Source organism: Micrasema longulum, unplaced genomic scaffold (genome assembly GCF_059751315.1).
Source record: "Micrasema longulum isolate JH-2025_06_02 unplaced genomic scaffold, ASM5975131v1 h1tg001182l, whole genome shotgun sequence".
NCBI classification, from domain to species: Eukaryota; Metazoa; Arthropoda; class Insecta; order Trichoptera; family Brachycentridae; genus Micrasema; species Micrasema longulum.
Window position 1 is genome coordinate 19,582 of NW_028278369.1, and position 27,999 is coordinate 47,580.

The following is a 27,999-nucleotide window of genomic DNA, read 5'->3' on the forward strand; positions in this document are numbered from 1 at the left end:
AAGATATTTATTTCGTTTGAAAAATATTGTTTCTTGTTTCGTTTTAATTACTTTTGTCAGTCAACATGTCCATCAATTGATTTTTGTGAAATATTTTTCATAACTCCCTAAGCCTCAATGTTAAAAGCTTGTCAGTAAATGGGAAAGAGAAGAAACGGAAGTAACTTTTTTGCTACTTTTTTTCATGAAAAATACACCACAACACTCAGACCAATTGAAGATTTTTTTTTAACAGTTTCGCAGTTGGCCGTTTAACCAACTGCGCCACTGCACCTATCAGATAACCTTGTTATTTTTGTTCTTATTATTTTCAAATTACCTTGTTATTTTTGTTTAAATGTACTGGGTGAGATTTATCCCGATGAATTATTTTACCTCTGCTAGACAAAGTCTGAAAATATTTTTTACTCTCACATTTAGTTTTCTACCAGTTTGTTTAATCAAAAATGTTTTAAATATATTTAGTTAAATGAACAATTTACTCCCCTCTCAAAAATGTTTTCCTTCTCTGTTGTAAACCAGTTTTAACAAATGTAACTCTCCAAGGAATGAAATCTAGCCTTGTCTTCAAACATTTGAATATATGAAAAAAAAAATCAATGGTTTCTAGAATAATGTGATATTATCTATTATATATCGCAAAGTATGGTTTTGTAGCCAATTCTACTTGGGTATGTACATACTTAATCTATGACCACTACATGGAGGATGTGTTATGCACAAAACCTCTCCTAGCCCTCTATCGATAGCTAACTTCTTTGCGTTCTTCCACGCACCATTAGGAAATTAAAATGAAATAGAACGTTGATATCAGAGAGGTCGGATAGGAATTCGAGATAACAATCATTTACGGGGCATCCAAAAAAAGCATTTAAATCTTTCCCCTCAAGCTGACATTTACAGATGGCAGAGTCCAGGAAATGGATTCTGAAGAGGTGTAAAAAAAAGTCGAATGGCTCTTTCTCTCCGTTTTTGGTTGGCAATGGTTTTATGTTGTATCTAGTTTCTCATTCCATTAATCTTTCCTTTTTCAATATTTTTCTATGCAATATCATGTTTGACGTTTGACACCGCCGGATTATTGATGTCAGCATGTGGGGTGTTTATTTACATTTTCGCAATACATGGAAGTATTCACAGCTTGGCATGACAACTGAAATTTGAAAATAAATAACCAATAGTGATGTATCCTAGTTTTTTAGTACTTAACATGCATGGTCGTTACTGAAAAGGTAATGTCTTCATCAAAATATTTCACTGATGAAACGAAGCTAACGGATTGTGAAAGTGATGTAGATATAAAAAATACTTTTCGTGCTTTAAGTGATATAGATTCTAGTCCATCTGTTCGTGAATTTTTAGAACAGGAGAGACAGTGCACTGAAGATAATGACTTTAACATAGATAACATTTTTGACCAAATTAATAAATTACAAAACGCTTCTTTGCATAAGAATAATAAAATAACACTTTGTAATTTTGACAATGAAAACATTGAAGAGATACTGTCCCAAGCCGAAAAGTTAGTTAAGCAGACTTCAAAAGAGAATTCTGGAAAGTCTATGACAAAGTTAAATTTCTCAAATGAATCCACAATTAGAAGTGTTGAGAGACACCTGTCTACCAATACAAACTCTATAGTATTGAACAGTTTGAAAACATTTGCTTCAAAACAGCACCTTCAAAATAAGGATTGTGATAATAATCATTCGAAACAAAGTGATAATTTAACAGGAAATAATGGAAATTCGGTAAGTCATTGAATAAACATTTCAATTATAATTAGCTAGCCGGGAACTAAGCTGGTCTACGTTACAAAATCAAAAAGTCGAGAAAATAGATTAAATACATTTTATTTCTATGTGTGCTTATTCATTTATGTTATTTATTTATTTTATTTGGGAAATCAACAGTTCTACATACATATTTATAGTAAACAAACAGATATAGTTTATAAACTCAGAACTAATAACAGGTTTCCACATAGTATACAAAGTTAGTAAAGAAAATATATTACATATCAAATAAATACATATAAAAATGTTATTTTCACTTGCACCTGTTCAGAATCCATGTCAGGGACTCTGCAATTTGCGAATGTCAGCTTAATGAGGAAGATTTAAACCATGTTTTTTTTGGATGCCCCATTAATGATTGTTATCCTGATTTCCTACCCGACCTCTCTGATATTAATATCCCATTCCCTATTCATATTCTAATTCTCCTGTCCTCACCCAATAAACACGTATTTAAAATTCTATGTAAATATCAAGTTATAAATGGTGTTAAGCTGTACATATGTTATATTATTACATGTATATATTATATTAAATACTAACTTGTATATATTATATTACTAACACATGTGTAAATATGTAAAAAAAAAAAACTCGACACTGGCCAGAACACCCGAGTTGAGAGGTGAAAAGGCCATAAAAAACTAAGAAAAAGAATCTTTTACATTCATATGTTAGATTAATAGTTAACCTAACACTCTGCATCTCGTAAAGGTAATAAACCAAAATCAGTGAACGAACATCCCATTTCCAAGACAAACAAAAATGATTTTTTCGAGTACCTTAGCCTTGTACATGACATGTAAGGCTACTAAATACTGGGGTTCAAATATATATTTTAAAAAACACTGCATTAAAAAAAAAAAGATATTGAAACAATCATCATCGAAAAATGATTTTTATTTACATAGACCACTTTAGAATTGCATAAAATAAAAAAAAAACATAAGAATGCCAAAGTGATGCTTTTGAGTATTAGACATTTGGGTTCAGAAATAACATATAGACCACTTTTGCTCGGATAGATTTTATTTTTTTAACTTCTGTAATGCTCATAACTCAATTTTGCCAGAAATGTTACATATACCAGTTTAGTTCCAGGCTAGTCAATTGTCTATGAATCTCTGTAGTAGAGCAGTTGTTTTCGTGGTAAATACATGATGCTATTGTCTTTATTCCAAGCTGGGTTTTATTGTCTGCTCTTTGTTACTTTATACCTTAATATCTCCGAAAGTTGTGAAATGCTCGGACAGAGCTCTGGATATTTCGTGGATCAGCATTATTTACCAAAATCGTCTTGACTTGAAATTAACTCAGAATAAAGAATGAGAATGCAAGATCCCTTTTCCATCCATCTTTTTCACTGTTTAATATTAAATTATTACAGACACTATACTTACAGATATCATATTATCAGCACTGAAAATAGCACTTACAGTACAATATTAGTACAATAGTTATTCCCACATATCTGATATATTTAGTGTAGGGTATTGTTCTTACTGAACAAACCTATTGAACTTTTTCATAGATGGTGAATGGTAATTAAACCTCTAGTATAATTATTATATTTATGAAACAGTGCTTCATGATTTTCTTGTAATATTAATCCTTTAAAATACTTTATTGAATTAGATTATTACATTAAAAACAAAATTGTTTGTAACTTCTACTGAATATGTTATATAATTTTTAAGTTTAATTTTTGTTTCTAAATCTTGGGTAAAAAGTATTATATGCGTTTTTTTATTAAACAGTGCTTTGTGATTTTCTTGTTATATTAATCTTCTAAAATATTTGATCTAATTTGATTTTTACATTTATTTTTTAATTGTTTTAAACTTCTTTTAAATGAGTTATACAATTTTTAGGTTCAATTTTTGTTTCTAAATCTTGGGTAAAAAGTATTGTATGCGTTGATTAAACCAAATATGTTTATATTATAATTTTTGTAAAAGGCATTTTTGCCGTATGTGTTAATAAAATAAAATAAATATATTGTGGGGTAATTACTGCAACTAGCCACCTTCAAAATCAGTATTTCTGAATTAACCACTAAAAGCACATATTTGTATCTTCATGAATGCTATACCTATGTCTATACAAGTCATGATTCATTAAAATCAGATTATGATGATAACTCGCAAATGCTGTCAATATGTTTCTTTTTTGGGTGATACTGTATTGTTAGATTTGTTACTTCAATACTAAATATATTACAGCCCTCCCCCTCCCCTTCCTCTTCCTTATCCTCTGCACATGCTTCGCCATCCTGAGTAATCGCTTTAGTTTTACAGCATATGTATTTTTCTTATTTTACATAAAAACATATATTTCTTCAATAATACTATACATTGTATAATTTGTGGAGTTCATGCAATATTTTTACTGCTAAAATGTAGAACTGTTGGCTTCCCAAATTAAATGAACTATAAATGCAAATAGCTATTTTGATAAAATAATATCAATCTATTAGAAAAGCTTAAATGAGTTGAAGAGTAACTTCCCAGAATTCTTGTAATGTTCTTTGGTACTTACTTTCAAAGAAATGTATCTGTGTTTTACACATAAAGCAGTGGCGAGCGGCATTTTTTTTATAGGTAATACAAAAAATGTTTATAAATTTGTATCTACATATAGGTACATATCTCAGAGTAATAATTCACTAGAGAAGCCCTTTAGCTCTGTTGCATAGAAAAAAAGCGTGCCAAATTTTTGGTTTGGTTTTTAGTTTAACAACGAATGTGTAACGGACGGTTTCGGTTTGTGCTTGCGATTTTCGACCTGAGTACCTACTGTCCGTTGTATTGCTGTATAATGTAGCTAACTTTGTGGTGATATCGTAGAATGGTTTTTGTCCGCATGGGCGACTCTATTAGCCAGTGGCGTATTAATACTCAAAGACTTACATAATATATGTACTTAGGTAGATAGATATGCGCAGTAGGAAAAATGGATCCTCTTTGAGGTGTACTGTACAAACTTTAATATCAAGTAAGCACTTCATTATATTTTATAGAACACTAATTACTAGTTTGTAAAGTTTACAGTAATAGTATCAAATAGGTAAGAAAATCTAGTAAGGTTCTGGAATTAAAAAATGTATTTGATTGTGATACAGTCAAAATTGATTAATTGCCTCTAACCCTTTCAGACCTGAATTAATTCCAATGGATATAAAAAATATTTTTAATATGCATGTACTGAAGGAATTATTTGAAAATTTTTGGTATTTATATCTTTTATACTTACGAAATTATTTAATGTTAATTTTTTTATAAAAAATGGGTCTCAAACTGATAATCAACCGACAAAATTAATTAAAAAGTTTCTTATAGCTTACAGTATATGTTTATTCAATTAAATAATTTAAATTTTACTGAAATATGTTAAGGACTTGTGTTATATATAATTTATACGGATGACAGAAATTCGCTTCAAAACAAACAAACCAGCCCGAAGCCAGCTGTCAAAGTTAAAAATGAACTTTTCTGTGTAATGTTGATTACCAACGTATACAAAAAAATAGAGACCTACTTAGGGGTGCCAGTATTAAAAAAAAAAACTCGCTGCTGTTGAATTTCAGCAGGAACAAGAATATAAAAATCTTAAAATGAGTGTATATTTTAATGAACATCTGGGAGAAAGGGTTAAAAGATTTTCAAATTAAACTTTTAAGAACGTATGTAATTCTGGTCCATCAAATGGGAACAATAAATTGGTAAAACATTCAAGTTTGTTAGTGAAAATTCTCCGTGGAAGTTCATTGTAATTTATCGCAGAAAGAAAAGACAAGAGACCGTGTCTCAAAGATGTCGCCAAAGCGATGAAATCAGTCACTGGTTATTCCAAATTTAATAGTTTAAGTATCTTTTATTTCTATAATAAGTTAACTGGTAAATTTTATTGTGAGGTACGTGTTTATCTAAATAAGTAATAGATTTGTAGAAATCTCAGGAAAAATATAAAAAATATTTTATTGGTTCTGAAAGTACATAATTAAATTATTAAAATATGGCTTAAAGTAGTAGTTTTCATTATAAATAATTGACTCATTTTACTATGAGAACATTAGGCGAGATAAGCAGCGTGCGCTAGAGCTCTAAGGCCGGCGATGGACTCTTTAGCCACTTTCACTATGTAGTGCGCTGGAAGTATGAATCCATACTGGCCTCTATCACTGAGTTCTATAGTATAAGCGTACTTAATGCCATTAGCCTTTGCCCAATCATCAGATCCTCCCGAGGCCGGGTATAGAATAAGACTGGAAGTTCCAACTCTGTATTTATTTCCTCCAGCTTGTAATATTGCCTAAAAAAACAAAAAAAAAAACATAAAACTCTAACCATTTTAAAAATATCATAGGATAGAGAGAGGTTATGCTTAGGTTATACATATAAAATAATGAAAACATATAAACACTGAAGGTAGTCTGAAAGTCACCTTCAGACAAAATTTGATTTTACTCGCAGGTAAAACATAACACCTTGTGATTGTCTGCGCGTTTGTCTATCTACCATGTTTGAGGTCCTCGATTAGATTCCTGGCATCGTCGACATGAAATATTAAAAGATTTTTACACTGCAGATAAGATAAAAATGTTTGAGATCTAAATGTGTTATTGTACCTATTGACGAAGTGTAAACAAACATATTACATTTAAATTTCAATTCATTTTATTGGAACAACATATCAGGCCAGGAACCTTTGAGCAACGGCTCAATATTATGGAGGCATACTACTCTCCAATGGCAAAAGTATTTGCCTCTTAAGCATAGTTTCAAAAGATGCCGATCTCCAAAGTAATCATGTTCAGCTGCCTGACTGCTCTTCTTATGTGCATGACTTAGAGGCAGGTTGGTTCTGGAAGCCGGGGGGTAGACCAGTCTGTGTTGGCGCAGTCGGAAATATCCATCCGGAACATGACAATCGATCTCTATAATTAGTTAGTCCAAGGACTCAATATTTATAGATCAATCAATCATCTTACCTTCGTGTGATAAATTATAGAGATCTGTTGCACATGGTGTAACATTGCAGACTTCTTTGCATAATGAGATGCAGATGAGGGAATTATGTTCAACTGGGTTTATAAGAATAAGAACACCCTGTTATTTAATTTTCTTGATGTTTAAGTAGTACTCAATGGTTTGAAGTTTGTGAAGTCCGACAGTGTTTAAGATATGCAAAATAGCGTCAAAAATGAGCATTGTATTTTTAACATATTGTACAGTAGATTGAATTTACCTCTGCTGCTTCGTTTCCTACTCTATCCAAATCTGCACAGTCTGTAGTTACAACCTTATCATAGCCCCACGGGTATAATATGTATTCTCCATAACTGTGGTATGTGGCATAAAGCTTGAAATCTGCTGACGAACTCGACACAAAATCCTGCAAAAATCAAAATATTTTACATAGCATTATTTATAACATAATTATTTGCTCAACCGTATTTATCAAACTATTGATTTATGCTACTATAAAAGTGGGCCCCATTGTGTAGTGCTCAACCCACTGACTTCTTACTCGAGGATTGCAGGTTCGATTCCCGGTGAAATCACAACAATCAAATCAATCGAATCGGGTTGCGGTCCCATGGCTAAGTGTCGTGGACTCATAGATCAAAGGTCTGAGGCTCGCACTCCACTCTACCATAACTTAATTACAATTTTCTAATAGTGAGTTATTTCCAACTCGTTGAAAATGGTTACCGAAATTGAAATATTTGGGCAAATCATAAGAATGTAAAGATGAATTTTTTTATTTTATAAAATAGCGATTTATTCTAGTTAGGAGTTTACTGCTGAAATTCAAGGATAGACATAGGGTTTATAGCCTATTTTCTTCCTTTTCTTATCAGCCCGTCTCTACACTGCTGAATACAGTCCTCTTTCAATTTTTTCCACGTTTTTCTTTCCTGGGCACTCTGTTTCCATCCATGTCTCACGAGCTCGACGATGTCGTCAGTCCATCTCCCTTGTGGTCTTCCTATTTTCCTTTTATTTTCGTAGGGTCTCCACCTATCAACTACTTGTCCCGCCACATGACCCGCCTACTCCCATTTTTGTCTCCCCACTCGTTCTGCGATATCGGTTACCTTTGTACGGCGTCTTATCTCCTCATTCCTTATCCGGTCTCTTAAGGAGACGCCCAACATTTGTCTTTCCATAGATCGCACCATATTCTTAGTCTATTGTAAAGACAATATTAAAAAACACTATCTGTTAGGTTAAGCTAGGTTACAAAAGTACTTTTTAATCAATTAATTATTATCATTGAATTCAGTTCTGCAAAATATTTTTATCAACAGTTTTTTTTTCTTCGTACATATTTTTATTAAATGCATATTTTTTATTTTTTTAAAAAAGTTTTATTCATTTTAACAAATAAGTAACATACATAATTGTATTTTTGTTCCCGCAAAGCCGAAGCTTGTCTGCGGGTTACATTACATTTTTTTTGGGCGTGTATCTCCGGCTTTGGTTTTAATTTTATTTCTTTCCTCTTTTTATGTTTATCACAGTAATGATTAAGCTCATCATTTTCTGTAAACACTTACCAATATAAATTATTTTCTTTCTGGTAATGTGTTATCTGTGATGTAAATATTTTAAAGCTTTATGGGCGTAAATAAATAAAATGGTTTTAGCCTAACATCATCGTCATAGCTAGGGGCTGGCCGGGCGGGTGGCTGCCAGGGGCGCAACCCTCGGGGGGGGCGTATTTTTCAGACCCACAGCTTTCTTTTGTCGTGACCCTAGTAGCTACGACGCCGCCTAGCATATCTTCTAAACGACTAAGTAATAGTCAGATGCAGGAAAGTATTTGCGTATTTTTTCATATGTCGGTAGGTACTCCATTAAAAATATGACATAAGGTGTCTATGCAGTGGCGTGCGTTCCATATAGGCACAAAAGCAGTGCCTACCCTACTAGAATTTTATGAAAACAATAACAAAAAATAATATAAAATATGTAAGTTACTATTTGTAAAATTTGAAAAATGCGCCAAGTCGTGTATCGTTCCGATCGGCACGCCGCTAACGGCAGAGGCACGAACTAAAAATGCCTATTTTCTTCACGCATTCGTTCTTGTATACGCGATCAATGCGCGTGTGTGTGGGTTATTTTTCAGTTGTATTTACGCGTGTATGGGTTAGTTCATAGGCAGTGCTTATTTGAACTAAAAAACGAACACGTTACTGACATCTAGCGATTTTTTCAATTATTATTTAATAAAAGACGATTCAAAACTCTTTTTTAGATAAATAACCTCAAACTGATTTCTTCTTTTACATTCGAGAATAAAGTCCATATTTGTTTTGTTGATGAAATTGAAATGGAGTTTTGTAAAACTTATGATTGTGACGGAAATGTGTGTTTAATCGTTTTAAGAAACAACGCGTTTTCTCGGCTATCGTTTATGGACAAAACAATGATTATTAGCAAAGGAAGATGCACTCCTAAATTAAAATTGAAACAAAAAAAATAAAATGTTACATTCTACTGCCTACCCTAGTAAAAAACTCTGTGCACGCGACTGTGTCTATGTTAATGATGTTCTATATTTTCCAATTTGTTAGTTACCTACTGCTGATACTAAAATAATTATGTTACTCTTGGTTTTCTTGAAAACCACGAGTTTCCTATTTGAAGTACATAATACACCGTCTTGTAGTTGAATACAGCTTTAGTAGGTAGGTACCTATTTGAATAATATTAGTAGGTACCTATTTAAAAATATATCTGTTGAAAAATGGCAAAACAAATATCATTTTCTTGAAATTTTGAAGGAGAGCTTTGACGGGCTCTGATCAATTATAATTTTAGTTTACAAGCGTAATTCTAGGACAGCAGATGCATTGAACATGTTTGCAGAATTTTTTTCTCTGTGGCGTCTTTACACAAAATGCTGAAAAATATGATGATATTTTATTATATTTCTCAATGTTTCTGAAAAAGGACGTATTTATCTTTCAATAGATATTTATCTTACCCGAAGTGCTCTGCTCTCTGGTTCTGAGAAAGCTTGTTGTCCCGGGTACACTTCGCTACATGGATTTTTAGAAGTTCCCATTCCACCCCATTTGTATCTATAAATATTTTAAAACATACAAAATAATATATCCATCAGATTTTTACTAATTTTTTAAATAAAAATACTGCTGATTGCTTTTGGGTTATACATCACTATTAGTATTTAAAGAACAATGTTGCGTATCTGACTAGAGTGGGTTGAGAAAAGAATGAAATGTTTGATGATAAGATTATCATCATCATCATCATTCCTCTTTCCCGCAAAGGGTAGACATTTGCAGTATATTTCTATATAAATATTGGAGGAATCGAATCCATCCAACCACTACACAACTAGGCGGACTTATCTCCACTCGATTTCCTTATTCAGGATTTTTATCTAAGAGCAGTCGTCGAGTCGAAAACACTCGTCTAGGATTCTGGTTCTATTTCACACACATAACTGTATCCTTCATCCGGTGATTGGATAAAACATTTATAACGGGTTCTATAGAAAAACTGCTTTATCCAAAAAAACATTAAAAAGCATTTTTTGTTCTAAACCAGAACAGTTTTAATTGGTTTTATTTGGCCATCGAAAATCTCAATTTTGATTTATTGGAAGTAAATTGTCTTCATCCTTGTAATCACGGGCGGTTCAATAGATTTATTCTAGAAACGTAACTATGTATCGCTACAAATTGAATGATTTTTTATCTTTTGTTGACTATGTTTTTGAAGTTTATCTTATTTTTTTATTACTTACCCGAAATTTCTGTTCAGATCTGTACCACTACAGACTCCATATCCTTTTCGGTTTTTTCTCCATAATCTGTCGATAGTATGCGTAAATTCGTAGCCATCAGGATTCAATACCGGCAAGAAGTACCTGTAAATTTTAAAATATTTCATTTTGGGTATTTTGCGGAGTTTTTTAAAAATGTGTATGTTTCTCCCTTTTTTTCTCATTCGGTTATGTTCCATGCAACATTTTGGCCAGAACATCCGAGTTGAGAGGTGAAAAGGCCATTAAAAAACGAAGAAGAAGATGCAACATTTTTTTGGTTAATTTTATGAAATTTTTCGACACTTTCGATCTTTTAATTTATCTCAGTATACGAGGTTTGTTCTGAAAAGAAATTTAGTATTTTGTTTATTGACCAATTTTTATATGTTTTATTTTTATTTTTAAAAGAACAACCCGCTAAACCTCTATTTCAGAGGCTTGTCAGCAGGTAGGAAAGAGAGGATATGGAAGGAAGCTATGAAAAATACACCACAAACCCAGACTAATTGAGAAAAAAATATTTCTTGGATTTATCTCTTGCAACTGTCGGGAATCGAACCCGCGACGCCAGTTTCTCTCTCACTCTTCTAAATAGTTCCTGTCGGATATACTGCGCCTATGCCACGTTTATCCATTGTTCAAAACATTTCGTGAACTCGGTTTTTGAGATGGTGTTTAGCTGCTTCAGCGATTTTTGTTTTATCTTTTCTATGGTGTCAAAACGTTGCCCTTTTAATGCTCTTTTGATTTTCGGAAAGAGCTAAATTAGGTTATACGGAGCCCGTGGAATCGATGTGGCCCTGTTTTTGCGAAGCGTGAGCACAAATAAGACGGCCCGCGAAATAAAAAAAAAAGTCGTTTTTTAAAAAAAAAATATGTACCTTTTGACTTGGTTTCCTCATTTTTAATTACACTGCTACGTATTTGATAAAATTATTATTAAAATCTCTTTTGTCAAGTTTTTTTTATTGTTTGAATCGGGTTGTAGTCCCGTGGCTAGTGTTGCGGACTAACGGATCATAGGTCCGAGGTTAGAACCCTAGTCTACCCCAATTAATTTTCTAATAGTGAGTTATTTACAACTCGTTGAAGATGGTCACCAAAATGGAAATATTTGGGTAAATTATAAGAAAGCTAATATTTATTTAAATATATATATATATAATATATATATATATATATATATATATATATATATATATATATATATTTATATATGTATATATATATATATATTAATAGAGGCGTTTTTATTGACATTTTTACTAAAGTATAAAAACTATAGAGTTTTATAAAAAAAACGAAAAATAGAAATATCATCAAATTTAAATAGGCACTGACGAATCTAATAATATGTAATAAATGTCAGTCCAATATAATTTTACCGTGCCGTTTAGATTAAGATGATATGTGTGAAATAGGCTATTCTCCGTCGGGTATCACGCGGCTGGTTTGTTTATTTGGAAATTCTTGTAATAATGAACTATTGATATTCATTTTGATTAAAACAGTCTTGATTTTTATTGGCTGGAATTAGCCAGAGCAAATAAAGGAAGTAACAGCATTTTACCTAGGTTTCAGAACATTATAATGATATTGTATGTACTATCACCTAAAAAGTCGTTTAATAGCTATTAATGTAGTATTTTAATAACTTCATAAATATTCGAAATAAATATTCGAATTATACGAAAGATGTAGCTAAAGAACAAGAAGTTATACTAATTCAACGGTCGCAGTCGCGTCGCGCGGAATAATATTATTGTTGGGATTTCCGCTTACTATACATACTCGTTTAACCGGTAAGAAATCTGTGATCTTTAATACAAAACAAACAATATAATTTGAACTGTTTCTTAGTTATGTGTTCGTACAAACCTAGCTAGATGAAATGGGCCCAAAACGAACTCTGAAAATACCTATTACAAAAAATACTGACCAGTCAAGATTACGTACTGTAGAGGATTCCGTGTCGTAATTTTCCACGAATTGATTTATTATGTAGGTGACCGTAGCTGGACTTATCCACTCCCTGGCGTGGATACCTCCGTCTACTAATACAGCCTTGTTGTTTGGTTGCCCATTAGAAATTCTCAGCATCTGAAAATCAATACGAAACTTAACACTACGTATGTTTAAAAAAATAATCGTTAGTCAATTTAATCCAAGTACTATAGGAGTAGATACCAAAAAAGTGCCCAGTTGACATGATCTTTTGACCCTGGATGCTTTGCTTTTGTGGCTCATTGTTATTTTATAACGAGTTCCATATGAAATAATTTCCGTAATCTCAGTCATTTTATGTTCCTCAATAAAATAATGCACGAGTTCTTGCTCGCTTTTCTGCAATTACAGTAAAATATTGCGACACGGAATGGACTAGGATAGTCTTAAAGAAACATCTGTCGAGGTCTAGAATATTTGAGGAACCTAAACTTCGATGCGACACTGTTTGAATTTCGTCTTTGTGCACAATGCTACATTCAGATTTTGCATGAAGAAAACAGTATGGCGTACTCTCGGATAACGGTCATACTGGTTGAGCCAGTTTTCCAATCAAGATTTACAAAAACACCATTAACTTTACTGATATTCATAAATATAAATGTATACATCGCCGTATCTACATTATAATTTGTATCTTGCGTATAAATATGAAACACGTTAATTAGTAATTGTTACTTAATTGCGTATGCATTTTAAGTTGCATTTACGGAAGTAAAAAAATGTGCGTAATTACTTTTTGCCATGTTTATATTATGTACAATTTTTTATTTGCTTTTTTTTTCAGTTGACGTGTAATTGTCATTTATGTATTGTAAATACTTACGCTTATAAATTTATCGTAAATATAAAATTGTACTAGTAAAATGTACAGAGATGAAAACAAATAAAATAACTGATTTTCATGGACATGTATTGTGTAGTTTTAATTTTGTCGAATACATTTTATTACTGATACCTTTAAAGCGAAACTCGACACTGGCTAGGACACCCCAGTTGGAAGGTGAAAAAGCCAAAAAATGAAACTAAGACGAATATGAAGATGCGTTTAAAGCTTATTCTTTATAAATATTTTTTGCTTCAAAGTATATATTTTTTCAGTACCTACTAAAAACGACCTCGTTTAGTACTTACTATAAAATTTGTGACGCGAAATATATTTAGATGTTATTACAAACCTTCAGGTCTCTTCCTTGGTGAGAACGCCCAATGGTCATGACGCTGCAGATGCTAGGATAAGTATCTGCCAAGTAGTCCAAGAAACCGTGAATGTCTGAAAGGCGATGGTACTTATGCCAAGTCATGCGGTGACCTGCCAAGAATGATTGCACGTTGGATAAAGGATTCGCGAGCTATGTTTTTTAAACTCTTGATAATATCCGAGAGAGATCTATTTACATAAATTAGAATTTGCAAAAAGTACCTGATGTTCGAATGGCTGATGGTGAAACAGATGCGTTTTTTGTAATAACGTCGGATACTTTTTGCATTCGTAGAATATAGAAAAGTAGTGGCGTGCGAAGACAAAGTAGACACGAGCATTGTGCTGTGAGGAAAGTTTCATGCAGTCATAGGCCGGGGATGCGGTGAATGGATCATGCACTTGTCGGTACAGACGAACCCCAATTGGCGGTCGGCCAGTACTCCATGTGGTCGTCCAGGGAGTTGTAACCCATGTAGGCTCCGAGGACTGCTGTTCTCCGATTAGCTGGCCTCATAACCGGCATGGTCAAGTGGCTTTTGGTCCTGTAAGTGTGCCAAAAACTGTAAGCCCTTGCTGCAAAGCAAAATACCATCTGCTCACGTGTGTTCGTAGAATTATCTAAACCGTTGCACTGTCGCCTGCCTACTGAATCTACCCTATTTCTATTAATTATTAATTATTTCTATTAATGAATTAAATTAAATTAACTTTAATTTAGTTGTATTAGTTTTATGTGTTTACCTTTCCTGTCTTGTAGTTCTTGTTCTTCTTCATTAAGCGGTGGGTTTTCTGCATCTATATTCCTTTGAAGGTCTTCAATAACTACGGAATATTTAATGTTAGAATCTCGAAGGATTTTAGCTACACGATCCCGATTTTCCGGTTTCACTAAGAAGTCGACCGCCGTGTGATTACCACCCCACGATGACACCTCTAGAAAATAAAATGATTGGTTTGATTCACCGGTTTATAATACTTTTAAATATGTGTTTTGAAAATTAGTGTAATTCTGTAATTGTGTTTATACCTTTTTCTTTTCTAATATATTATTATTATAATGTTGGTAATCTAGGCTAAGTGGTTTTTTCTTTCTTTAAAAAAATGCACTGCAAAACCACACGCGGTTTTCTTGTTATTTTTTTTATTTTACTAAAATAAACCTTAGGAATAAAAATAATACTGAACTGATGGTAAAAAAAAAGTTGTATTATTGATTGATTTTCAGATATGGTATTGATTTTATTTACCTTTACTCCTTGATAAGTGTCCAACGATGACGAGTTTAGAATGTTCATCGATGACCACATTCCACACTTGAGATCCATAATATTTGACTGTTGCAGTCTCTTCATGATCTTCTGTCTTTGTATGTGTAGGATATTGGGATGGTGTATTATTATTGTATGGAAAATAAACGGGATCTTTTTGGATGGTTCTGTTATTATTTTGAATAAAGTGAGTATCAAAATTATTATTAGGATCTTTTTGTAACCCCGAGTAATCATCAGGATATTTTTGATTCGTTAGATAGTTGTCTGGTTGATTTTGTTCCGTTTCTTTGTGTGCATTTGGATAGTTTTTCTCAGGTTGTCCCTGGGTTTTTCCGTAGTTATAATTATTATCAGATTGTTTGTTAACTTCTGGATAGCTATTTTCAGGTTGTCTTTGAACTTCGTGATAGCTGTTAATAGGAGTTTTTTGAGTTTGAGTAGGATTTCTCTGGACCTCATCGAAATTATTTACAGGGTTCTTTTGGACTCCCGGATGGTTGTCGTTAGGTTGCCTGTTCATATCGGGAAAATTGTTAACTGGATTTTTTGGGATATGGTAAGCACTGGGGGTTGTTTGAATTTCGTCATAACTATTGGCATGGCCTCCCTGGTAGTCGTGGTTAGGTTGTCTCTGAGTGTCATAATTGTTAATAGGATTTTTATGGATTGTGGGATTTCTCTGAACTTCGTCGTAAGTATTTGTTGGGTTCTTTTGGGTTCCCTGATAAGTATTTTCTGGCCGTGTTTGAATATCTTCATTGTTGTAAGTTGGATTTTTCTGCACTGGAGGATAATTGGTGGGATTTCTCTGGACTTCATAACTATTGACAGGATTCTTTTGAACCGCAGGGTAATTTATAGTTGGGTTTCTCGAGACATCAGATTGATACGTCGGTAGTGTCGCACCGTTGGTTTGGTGAACTGTAACATTTTCTAAAGTTAAAGTTATTCGTTAGTGGATGTTTTTGGGTACATCCAACTGAGTATAAATCTCAGTGTGAAACGTGTGTGTATTTTTCGATCCCCATGATTTTTTCAATGTAAACAATTATAGGCAAATTGATACACCGTATTTCTTTTTAAAGCGGGTATTTAATATATGCACAGCTCATTAAATCTCAGTTGACAATGAATCTCATTTGCAAATGTGAAATTTCAACCGTGTAACCTAAATTTCTTTAAACTTTCACCTTTGTTCTAGTGTCAAATAATGAATTCGCTTTGCTTCAAAACGGCAAGAAGTATTTTCAAATCATTTACGTTCCATCGATATATTTATACAATTCGTTTAATCTAATATAATTATAATAGGGTATTATCACCCGGGACGAATATCGGATTTAACATATTATGCATATAAAGGATTTCTCAAAGACTGTTTTAGTGTTTATAAAAGCTCTGATAATCAATAATTTCATTCATAAATTTCGTTTACTATTTTCAACATCTCTGAAAAGCTATTTTATTCGGTTGGTAATAAATTCGATCATCCAAATCCACCCAACAGTACACCACGAATTGTGCATTAGTTTGAAATGTTGGTAGTACCGAATAGAAATTCAAACGACGCATATTGTTGTCTATGGTTTTTTCCCCCTCTCTAGCCAACCTTGAAATAAATGGTGACCGTAAAATGGGGCGACTTTTAATTGTAAGGCGACTTTGATCAGCGGATATATTGTTTATATTTATTTCTATACTTCTGATCATTCATAAATTTCGGTCAATTTTAACTGTTTTAATGGTAATACGGAATACGCTTTAAATGCAATTGTCATATAACTTAATTTCAAGTAAGATTTCAAGAAGTCTGAAGTGGAATCGTCAAGCTATTTTTTTTTTTTTAAATTTAGTGATAGACTTTATTTAATGATAAAAGTAATTTCGTGTAATTTGCATTGTCTTGACATTACTGGTATTTATATCACTGAGTGTCCATTATTATGATTGTTTTAATATTTAAATTTTTATTTAACGAATAATAAGAAGTTTTCTAAAATGAGCTGAAATTGATTATTTTATTTACATCTTTTTTTGCGTGCGACATGATTCGAACTTATTAATAAAAGTTTTGAGACAGGGCCTACAAAAAAATATTTTGCACAAATACTAAGAAAAGCTGTTATAAAAATTCGGGCTGCTTCCAACCATTGCAAAATATTATTTGAAGCACTATACAATGAATAATATAAAGTTAAACATCTTTAAAATCATTTTAGCCAGTTTTCCAGAACAGAAGGAAATTTTTATTTACCAAGCGATAGTAAAATGTGGGGACTGGGGATTTCCCCTTAACATACGGGATTTCAGAATACAGGGTGTTCTTTAAACCCTGTCACATCCAAAACCACAATGATCAGTATGGGTACCACAATGATAATATGCAAGAAGACATATTGGCATATTAAAATTTATATCTACTTATTTATATCTCCCGTATTTCTTAACGGATTTTAATAAGAATAGTACCGATTGTCTTGTGATTTTAAAAATTAATTTATTAGCTAATAAAAAAAATCCGTGATAATAGCCCATTAATACAGTATTTCTGATTAGCATATAAAATATTGTTGTATATCGAGGCTATACTGACATAATGCATTAAGTCAACAGTCTTTATATATAATATATAAAAAAAAAAAATAGGTGCAAGATTTTGTTTTCTAATTTTATACCATGCCTAGAATAAAGATTACACTTTCAAAACTTAAAAAAAAAATTGTGGGAGAAATAATCTGTTAAAAGAATAAAAAGCTTTAAATGCGATTATCTCAGAACTTGTTTTAATGACTTAATGCATTCTGTCAGTAAAGCCTCGATATGTGCATAGGTATTTGGGCACGCTTCTCGGCTCAATATCTGCACAGTACCTATGTGCAGTGCATATATTACTACTGTTATATATATTTTTATTTTTCTATTTACTTATGCATGTTTATACATATGTATACATTTATGTGTGTGTATGTATACGCATATATATAATAGATACCAACTATTGTAACTGGAACATAATATATAAATAATGTAAATGAATGCCTCGACATGGGTTGCGCCCAGTGAGCTGTTCATATAGAAAAGAACAATTAAAAGTTTCATGTGAAATAAATAAATAAATGACCATGGCGCGTTCATTACAAGACGTACTACCAGTAGCTTAATCACAAAAAAACTATCGACGTGCTAATAAGCGACGTGACAACAATTTCTCACCATGGTTGTTTATCGTATTCGCGATCACAATGGAACATCCGTGAATACCTATTATTAAATGTCAAAAAAAATATGTTTCGCGACGTATAATCCTGCTGCGCAATCGCATGTTTGAATTTCACCGGTGAAAATATGGAAAATATTGCTATATTTATTTATTTATTATTGATCACGCTATTCATTGCTTTAGCCGGCGGTTGGCAAGCCAAATGTCAAGAAAAGCAGCCGCCGTAGTAATTGTAATTTAACTGTCACTTTTTTGTATAAGAGACTCCTTACTATTTTGCAAATGCAATATATTGTATTATTTTTAATAGTAAACGCCGAGTTTTCGCCAATGAACTGTATTTATTCGCGAGGAAAACAAAAAACAAACCGACATGAGCGTTGACTTAGAGATTACACACGCGTTGACTTATGACTGCGATAACTTAAGCATGTTCATTGTGATCACTCAAATGCTTAGCATGTTTTTAAGCACGTAGATAGATATTTGTGATTAGGCTACAGGGCCGGCAAACATTAATTGCGAGATTTGATTGTAATAATTTATACAATAATTTAATTGGAACTAATGTCTATTACTCATACAAAAAAGTATTGATAAAAATGTAAATTCTGTATATTGAAATAATATTTGACCTTGTTTATTTTTCTTATCTAGCGAAATTGAATGATCTGTTTAACGAAAAGGGGTTTAGCTGGATAAGAAATAAACAAGTATTGCAGTCCAACCAATAACGACAAAGTGACTCACCATAGCTGAGCGATAATTGGCCGCCTTAAATGCAAAAGTGGAGTTATGCGCAGTAAAAACAAAATTTCGTCGAAACCGGAACAATCTTATGGGAACTAGGAGTATAGGGAACGGATTTTTTTTTACTTTTTCAATTTTTAAAAAAGGAAATATTTGCGTTCTTATCATTTACCCAAATATTTCGATTTTAAAGTCATTTTCAACGAGTTGTAAACAACTCGCTATTAGAAAATGGGAATCAAGTTGGGGTAGAGTGGGGTTCGAACTTCGGACCTCTGAGCCGTGAGTCCGCAACACTAGCCACGGGACCACAACCCGATTCAAATAATTCGGAACTAGATTAAGCCGATTAAGGAAATGTATGTAATTTAATACAATTATTAATCTTCTGCGTTGTAAACTGTATGACGTAATAAAATAACCACGAGAAATATATCATTTTAAAAGTTGAATTTTGTTTATTAAATAATTATATAGTAATCAATATTTTTTAATTTAAATAACTTAATTAGAGTGTAGTATCGATACTTAGTGATTTCGTAAGATTTTAAGTTTATATGAAGATTTGTAAATACATGAAAAATAATATTTCACGTATGCGTAAATGCAAATATACATACTCTTAGGTACACACACTACCTACGCCAGCGGTTTCTAAGAGATGTTCCGCGGAACCCTGGGGTTTCGTTCCGAGAATCAGGGCATATTGTCGTAGCTCAGCTTCGCCCACACTAAAAACAAGTTCAGAACTAGATTGGATGTCGCCCCAGGTCTCCGTATTCAACTGTCGGACAGGAAACATAATTATAACATGAAAAAAAAAGCAATTTTCACATTAATACGTGCAGTAAATATTTTTAATTCTAAATATTGTCTTTCTTTTCATGTCGAACATTACACATGCAAACTGTAAGATGTCATGCGTTTTAAATATATAATTTTTGATAATTTATTTTTTATTGTCGAGATGGGGTTCCGCGATCCGCCAGATCAATTAGGGTTCCATAGCAAAAAAAAAATGAAAACCGCTGACCTACGCATGTTGTGTGTATTGAATCAACCATGTTTATTTTAAACGGTTTGAAAATGTCTTTTAAGCTATCGGTAAATAAAATCGCTAATTATATATAGATACGTTAAAAAAATATGAATGGTTCGTGGTATTGTGAACAAAAGTCATTGTTTGTCCATAAATGTTTTAGCTGAATTTGTTTTACCAATAAGATTGGTAAAACATATTGTTTTTCATCGGTTTCAATAATTATTTGTGCAACGTATCTATTAAGCTTAAAAATATTAGTTTTTCAAAGTTACTGTCGTCTAAAAAATACTTTCTAATATTCATGTTTATCATATTTCTACTTTTTCCTCTTTATCTCATTTATTTACAAACGTTTAACAAAGAAATATATTTCGCTTAAATTTAGGGATTTTCCACTGCAGGTACTCGGCGTAAAAAAAATATGGCGATCAATAATGAGTTTGTATTTATGATCGAGAAACAACTGTTTTAATATTCATAAACATTGATTTTATAATATTATTTAAACAAAAGATTTTCAGTCTTCAAGTGTTACTACATTTATTCGAACAATAAGCAATACTACATTCACACAACTGTACAGGTTTTATACATATTATATTATTCTAAGTTTAATTCATAGGTAAGCTATATATTTATATCTTATGTACGAGTTGTTGATACTGTTGGGTGAATAAAAGTTAACATAATTTATTATAAACTACTAGCAGATAACAGTCGGCTGTCGCGGACTTTTACATGAGAGAGAATTTGGCCCATCAACCTTATTATATTGGCGCTTCGGGCCACAGTCAATCTGCCCTCCGGGCCTCAAAATGTTTTTTTTGTTTTAAAAAAAATCACGTCATTAATAATACACAAATACCAAAACCGTCTTGTTTTTTTGCTGTCAAAGGCGTTTTTTAATTTGCAGAACCCATAAAAAATTTAATGTACTAAAAACTAACACTGTTGTAGAGGATTTAAGAAGGCAAGAAAACTAAATTTTTTTGGTGGCATGAAAAAAAATTTTTTTTAGACATTCGATGGTTGAATAGGCTGCAAAATTCCAAATAAACGTTTTTTTTTTGTTTTAATAAAAGTTTGTTATGAGTTGTGATAATGCAGTAAATAATGAAAAATATGGTAAAACAGCTTTTACTAAATAATGTTTTACTCCTGTTTTACTCGTAGTTCACGAGGAAACATGAGATCATTATGTATCCTGTAGGATACATCGTCAAGAAAAGGCCTAAAGACTATTGTAGTCGCCGCGTTGTAAGCAAATTCAAGTAAACACAGTAAGACATCGAACAAAAATGTGCTTTTTGAATATGTGTCACCATTTTTATTTTGTGCAACAGGGTATCAGTTAAATGCAGTAATTATTATATAGATAATAATAAACATTATTTTCTTTATGATATCTAAAAGTCAAAATTTAGATAATTTTATGTTGCGTATATAAATAAATGCATTTTCGAATTTTATGATGCTTTATATCCGCCGTATTCAAATAGTGCCCACAATACTTACGTGCCCTTAACCGCCGTAACTCACATTTTGTCGTTTTTGAGTTATTTATTGATTCGAAATAAGAATTTAATAAGCTATAAATGTATCCAACTCTTTTTTCGCTACGTCAACGGGCTATTTATCTACTCACGTTGACGTAGCTACTCGTATTTATCTACTCATGCAGTAACATCAAGTTTTTAGCCCATCAATTATTAAAATACCAAATTTGATAGCATATAACAGTTGGAAACAGCTGTTATTATTTTTAATGAAAGATTCTTTGTTATTAAATCGCTTAAAAACCGAACTTTTCGTGAAGATATTTGATACATATTCGTAAGAATATAACTGATTCTCAATTCAATAAAGCCAAAAGGACAGATGCATTAATGCCGACTAAATGAGTTGTAACGAATGTACCAGCTTTTAACAATCGGCCACAGCTGACTGCTATCATTTTAAATGACTTATTCTTTTATTTTAATATGCGAGGAATTATTCTTTATTACGTTTAGATTACTCCGAGCAACAAAAAAGAGTGAGGCCCAAAGGGACGATATTTCTAAGTGACCAAGATCCTAATCAACTGACGCCCGAAAAGCTGAAAACTGAGATTCGGTCGACTGTTGCCTGCTAGTCATACATTATTCGTTTGATTATTTAGTTCCTTATGTTTATTCATTCTAAAATGAGTCTTATTTATGTAAATTTGTTGTTCCAGTAAATGTAATGGACAGAATCACCTTGATCTCGCCATACATCTTAAATAGTTGTTTAAAAGTTTTTAGTGTATCGTTTGATTAAGTTTATCAATAATAATTTTAAATATTTTTTTATTACTTCGAGTTGGCTTAGAATGACTAAGAGTTGCACGAATTAAGTTAAGTAAAAAATATTGAAGTTTTTGTTTCATTTTCAAATCATTTATGTTTTTTTTTTGTCAAAATTTGTTGCACTAAAACGTAAGATAAAAAAAAAAACAATTTTATTCATTTGTAAAATAATTTATTTTTTTAGTGGCTAATCAATGTCCTTTCATAACCTTAATAATATGCATTTAAAAAATACTAATTTATATCAAAATATAGTTTATCGAAGCTGTGTTTTGTCATGATATAAATATAACCGTTTAGAAACCCACGTAAATAATTTTTCACCATCAATTTATTTATAAATATGTTCATATAACAGTTTTTTATGGACCTCTAGAACACTAGGACAGTTTCCCAACCGCCGGTCCGCGGACCGGTAGCGGTCCGTTGAGATTTTCTGCCGGTCCGCAGAAATACTTGTCACACATTTTTAAATTCCTGTACCAAAAACTCGTCATTTGTTATTTCTATACCTGTTATAATATAATATTAAAAACCAATAATCAAAATGCTACATAAATAAAAGTTTTCATACCTGCGTTACCGGTTCGTAATTTTTTTCTCTTATTTTTACCAGTCTGCAGGCTTAAAAAGGTTGGGAAACGCTGCTCTAGACCACAGCACAATTTTAATTTGGAAATTTACCATCAGTTTTATAAACAGTACCTATATAAACAATAATCAGGTTTTTGGTCCGAGGTTCGAACCTCACTCTACCACAACTTGATTCCCATTTTCTAGTAGTGAGTTATTTGCAACTCGTTAAAAACGCCCCCAAAATCGAAATATTTGGGTAAATAGTTATTCCCATGTATCGGATATATTTAGTCTAGGGTATTCTTCCTATAGAACAAACCTTTTGAACTTTTTCAAAGATGGTGAATGGTAATTATATTTATTTATTTATACATTTCATAACATATACATTTTTTTGTTCACTTTGCCCAACTGCATGAAACAGTACTTACGATTTTCTTGTTATATTTCTTTAAAATAATTTATTATTTAATTTGTTTTTTGCATTTATTCTTAAATTGTTTAAACTTTCTACTGAATATGTTGTATAATTTTTAGGTTATTTTTTTTTTATAAATCTTGTATAACTTTTAGGTTTAATTTTTTTATAAATCTGGGGTAAAAGGAAATTTATGTTTTTAAAAAAAAATATTAAGCCAAATATGTTAGTTATTTAAATTTTTGTAAAAGGCAGATTTGCCGTTTATGTTAATAAAATACAATAAATCATAAGAAAGAAAATATTTTTTTTTATCAAAAATAATAATAAAATAGATACAAATATATCTACATGAATCTTTATTTTAAATAGAGAATGTTTTAATGCGTGTTTGAAAAACACATTACTGAAAAAAATTACATCATTACTATAGTCGTATAGTCGTTCACTCCTTTCCCACTTGCATGTATTGTGTATAATATTTAAGTGGGGGAGATGGTTTCACAAATACATACATCCGATCTGTGTATAGTAGAAAGTCTTAATTACACCTTTACTTTGACTCAAGGGGTAAAAACGTAAGCATGCACTATTTCACTTAATTGCTGTCAATTTCCCTTTGCGCGCTAAAAAAATATGTCATGCATCACGTAAGAGTATAACTTATTCGATATGTACGTGATTCTCATTTGATTGAAAATCCGCCTCCAAGATGTGATTGAGTAAATCACGACCCGAAATTAAATCACGTCTGAAAACTAACCTCAGTTCTGTTTAAGAGGGTTGATTTCTGGCTGGATGTGACCTGGTTTGGTCATTACATACCGGAAGCAAAATTACTATCTGAACAATAGATTTGACACGGTGAATTCGTTCTAAAGACCATTCAATCGCCTGGAAAGGTGATGGCGTTATTTTTTTGGAATGCTTGCTCAATGATTATCTTTAAAAAATAACGGCCAGCAGTACCGACGTTCTTGGACGAGATGAATATTGCAATTAAGAAAAATGATCCTGGATAAGTCAAAAAAGAGGTTTCTTCGGGCTTCATTTGAGCGTAATTTATTTTTAGTTTTTATTTTATTTATTTGGATAACCAACAGCTATAATTATCTTATATATATATAACAAAACAAATAACAAATAAGCCAATTACAGGTTTTCACAAGTAGCATCATAGTAAGTTAAAAAAGATTCACGAACATAAAATAAATAGTAATTAAATGTAAATTCAAAAGAAAAGAAAAAATACTACGAGTTATTTCGAAAGCAAACGCCGTACGTCATTAAGATTATTTGCAAATAAGTCTATGTTAAATGATTTATTTATTACATTAAAATTATTAAAAGTTCGCCATAAATATGAATTTTGCCTATAATTAGATGAAACAAGAGGTATGTGCAGAAGAGGGTTATTTCTTAAAACTTTGGAACGAACATTGATAGAAAGTTTGCATAGTAGTTCAGGACAGTCAATTGAACCAGAGGCAATTTTAAGTAAATGAATTATATCCGCTATAAATCGCGATTCTGTTCCCTCAGAATTCCAGTTCCCAAAATTTCTGGCTAGAAAGAGATTTCAGTTGATTGATACTAGAGATGCCACGAATATTCTGCCACTAGTCGGTATTCGGCCTATTCGGCTAATTAAAAAAAAAAAATCGGTATTCGGATGAATACTGCGTATACATGAAAAAATCGCACATATCACTCAAAAATGGTATCTATTGTAATCACAAATCATTCGTTTTATACTTTAAATCTATCAGTGGTAAGTTGTGATGAATCTAAACAATTTTTTCGGCATTTGTTGTAGCATTGCGCTTTTCCTCATAAATGATACCTCGCGAGATCTTATTGTTACACAGCCAGTTTATTATCTTCACTACAAATCTCGTAATATTTCCAAATAGGCGATTTTTTATTAAATGGTGCCATGATGTACAATAGTGATGCGACGGAAGCAGAAACGGAAACAGATATAAAAAGTCAAGTTTAGGGAAAACAGAAACGAAAACGGACGCGGAACCAGAAGTGTAAATACTATGAAAAAAAGAACATTTTTTTACAGATATAATTTTTGATGAAATTAATATTCAAAACTAAGTAGCGGGGAGTTATATTTTACGAAAAGTAACTTTTACACCTAACGATCTGTTCCGGTGTTCTCCATATAATATAAGACCAGCTCCGCTAAATATTGCTCACTGGCGACGCTGCCGGGAGGAGCTGAAAAATATTGGCGCACTAATGGCACAATATTAGTATATTATTTCCACCACATAATCCTCATGTAAACTCAATCGTTTTATTTGTACTCCCGGGGTGCTTTTCTGAACCACTCTCGTGGCACGAGAAAACAGTTTTTCTCGTGTATTTTGTACGTAAATACACGAGATAAAACGGCGATGAGAGCGTTTGGAATACCAGCCCTGAGGTTGTGACTGTCTCCAAAAATAGATTGTCGTTCTGTTTATTTGTAATCGAGTCTTGCTGGTCTTCATTCATACTTAACATGGATTCTAACATTTGTAATGATGAATTCATCATTGATGATGACGTAGGCTGGACTTCATTCTCAATTCGAGTTTGGCACCTTTTGGGGGAAGGTATGCCGTCATCACAAGTGGAACTAGTGGATTCTCTGGTTCTCCTGATTGTCATTTAAAATATTTTAGACTCAATCTGCTCCGTAGATCGCGGATCTAAATACGTCGCAATTGTGTTTTTGTCGTCTTTGGTCAGCTCTTAATAGTTTCAAACAGGACTTATTTATGGTTTGATAAAATTGCACACCACACAAATTAATTACTAAAACAAACAAGAACAGAAAATCTTACGAGACTACACTCACGTCACGGCTTATAATGAAGTAAATATAAACAAATGCGTTAGGACAAGTGTCGAAAGCAGGCGGCCGGCTCGTTTGTGGTTGGCTGGAACGCTTGGAACACCCCTCCCGAGTGTTAAGTTCCGTTCAAATTTCCGTTATAAAAGTTACGGAAACAGAAACAGAAACGGATGTCAAAAAACGTACAAAACGTGAACTTCCGCGGTTGCGGAAGCAGAAGCAGAGGTCTGTTACATCACTAATGTATAATGAACTAATAATTACAATAGATACAAATCACTAATCGTAGCATCTCTAATTGATACGGTGATTGATGCTGCGATATATTGCTTTGGGAATTTGAAGTCTTTTTCGGGAGAAACCGATGTTACCTACGTTAAATCAAATGTGATCTTCGAATGCCTCGAGACTAAAAATCGGTCATAAGTTTTATGATAACTCACTAGTATCCTGATTGGGGCTTTAGATTTTTTTAAATTAATGATCCCTTTATCTGCTCTATGGCCCAATGTGTATCAACTGCTGTTTTGAATGGCTAAAATAAATAATCGACTTTAATCTGGATGTCCCATTCGATTAATCCCTAATTCTGTACAGATATTGATACTCACGTGTCAATCATTGAGAAACTTGAAATAATCGCCAGTAACGACTCGCAAAATGTAAACAATTAAAATAAACAGCACTACGCTCTCGTGTAAACGGGTTATTATTATCTATAAGTGTACGCGTAATGTTTTTAAATAATGCCGATGGGAAAAGAAACAATTTGACTTGTATTCAAATAGCGTAATATTTCAAGTTCGACGCTCTTTTAGTAAACAACTTTTATCAATGAAAAACACACTTGTTTTTACATTTCAAATTTTTAGTCATTGAATTGTTAATTTCGAAAATGACCAAAGTATGAAATCAATGATTTAACAGGAGAAAGAAAAAAAACATACTCCTGAAAAAAAATCTATGATACATACTGATATTTTATTGTCATAGTATCAAAACTAGAAAATGAAACTAGTTTGGCTTGCATGGACTTAATTTCTATCTTTGAATATGGTTTTAATGGATTTTTTAAATTTAAATTTTGCGTGTTCCTAAATGAATTGGAGGAAATTCAAAACGAATAAGCATCAATACAGGTTTAAAACTTTTAAGAGCGTAAATATCAAACTGCGGAATATTTATTATCTAAATATATTATGTTTCCATTATCACTATGCTGCAATGCAAAATATGTCAATGTAAAAACTCAATTATTTTTTTAAAAAATTCACGAACTCAAACCGCAATTTATGTCTATTTAACCTCGTTGATCAATGAGTTTTAATCTATATCGTGATGTTCACTCAAACAACATCATTACCGTTACATCGATGACAAAGCGCGAATTAACCGGTAGTAGTTTTATTTTGTTTTTTCCAGTTTTTTAAATAAAGATCACCAATTATATGAATAGATATACACACACGTTTCAGGCTGCGACACTCGCGATTATGAATTAAAATGGCGGGTTAGAGAAATTGGTTGTTCCTACGTTCTTTGGGCTGCTTGACGAACGTGTCCTCGAAGATGATAGGGTTCGGGTCAGGGCTTTGGTGGCTGACGTAGCGGGTGTCGGTCGCGGCCGCCGCCAGCAGGGTCGCGAGCACCACCACTCCGCGCGGGACGAACATCTTCACTGACGCGGCCCGCCGAGGTTAGCTGCTTTTAAATCCGCGGCCGCGATTGCCGG

General features: G+C 32.4%; 2 protein-coding genes across 5 annotated transcripts in view; one reads left to right on the plus strand and one right to left on the minus strand.

Moving 5' to 3' along the window:
• Positions 1 to 1,024: 1,024 nt before the first annotated feature.
• The window catches only part of LOC148276602 (centrosomal protein of 162 kDa), a 60,816-nt gene continuing 33,841 nt past the window's right edge, over positions 1,025 to 27,999 (plus strand). Inside the window, exon 1 of the mRNA XM_088234039.1 lies at positions 1,025 to 1,751. Coding sequence (XP_088090165.1) covers positions 1,215 to 1,751 — 537 coding nt within the window. The 5' untranslated portion in view covers positions 1,025 to 1,214. The remainder of the gene's footprint in view (positions 1,752 to 27,999) is intronic.
• Positions 5,744 to 27,947, minus strand: LOC148276603 (carboxypeptidase B1-like). Of its 4 annotated transcripts, none has more exons than XR_015823696.1 (9): positions 27,802 to 27,947; positions 15,057 to 16,001; positions 14,551 to 14,742; positions 13,784 to 14,382; positions 12,541 to 12,701; positions 10,581 to 10,703; positions 9,795 to 9,891; positions 7,044 to 7,190; positions 5,744 to 6,107 (listed from the first exon to the last, which is right to left on the minus strand). XR_015823696.1 is itself a non-coding variant. In XM_088234041.1 (9 exons), the coding sequence occupies exons 1-9, from the start codon at positions 27,938 to 27,940 to the stop codon at positions 5,868 to 5,870; spliced, it is 2,178 nt and encodes a 725-aa protein (XP_088090167.1). In that variant the 5' UTR covers positions 27,941 to 27,947; the 3' UTR covers positions 5,744 to 5,867. The 4 variants fall into 4 exon arrangements, 3 of the variants coding, with proteins under 3 accessions (XP_088090167.1, XP_088090166.1, XP_088090168.1); XM_088234041.1 differs by having other exon boundaries at positions 13,784 to 13,917; XM_088234040.1 differs by having other exon boundaries at positions 13,784 to 13,917; positions 15,057 to 16,013.

What these genes read in the sequence shown, in the direction of transcription:
- LOC148276603 (XM_088234040.1), bottom strand. Translation starts at nt 27,940, where the DNA reads ATGTTCGTCCCGCGCGGAGTGGTGGTGCTCGCGACCCTGCTGGCGGCG. An exon ending in CGTCAAGCAGCCCAAAGAAC is followed by an intron (nt 16,014 to 27,801) that starts GTAGGAACAACC and finishes CTTTAACTTTAG; the next exon opens with AAAATGTTACAGTTCACCAA. An exon ending in GATCTGAACAGAAATTTCGG is followed by an intron (nt 9,892 to 10,580) that starts GTAAGTAATAAA and finishes AAATATTTATAG; the next exon opens with ATACAAATGGGGTGGAATGG.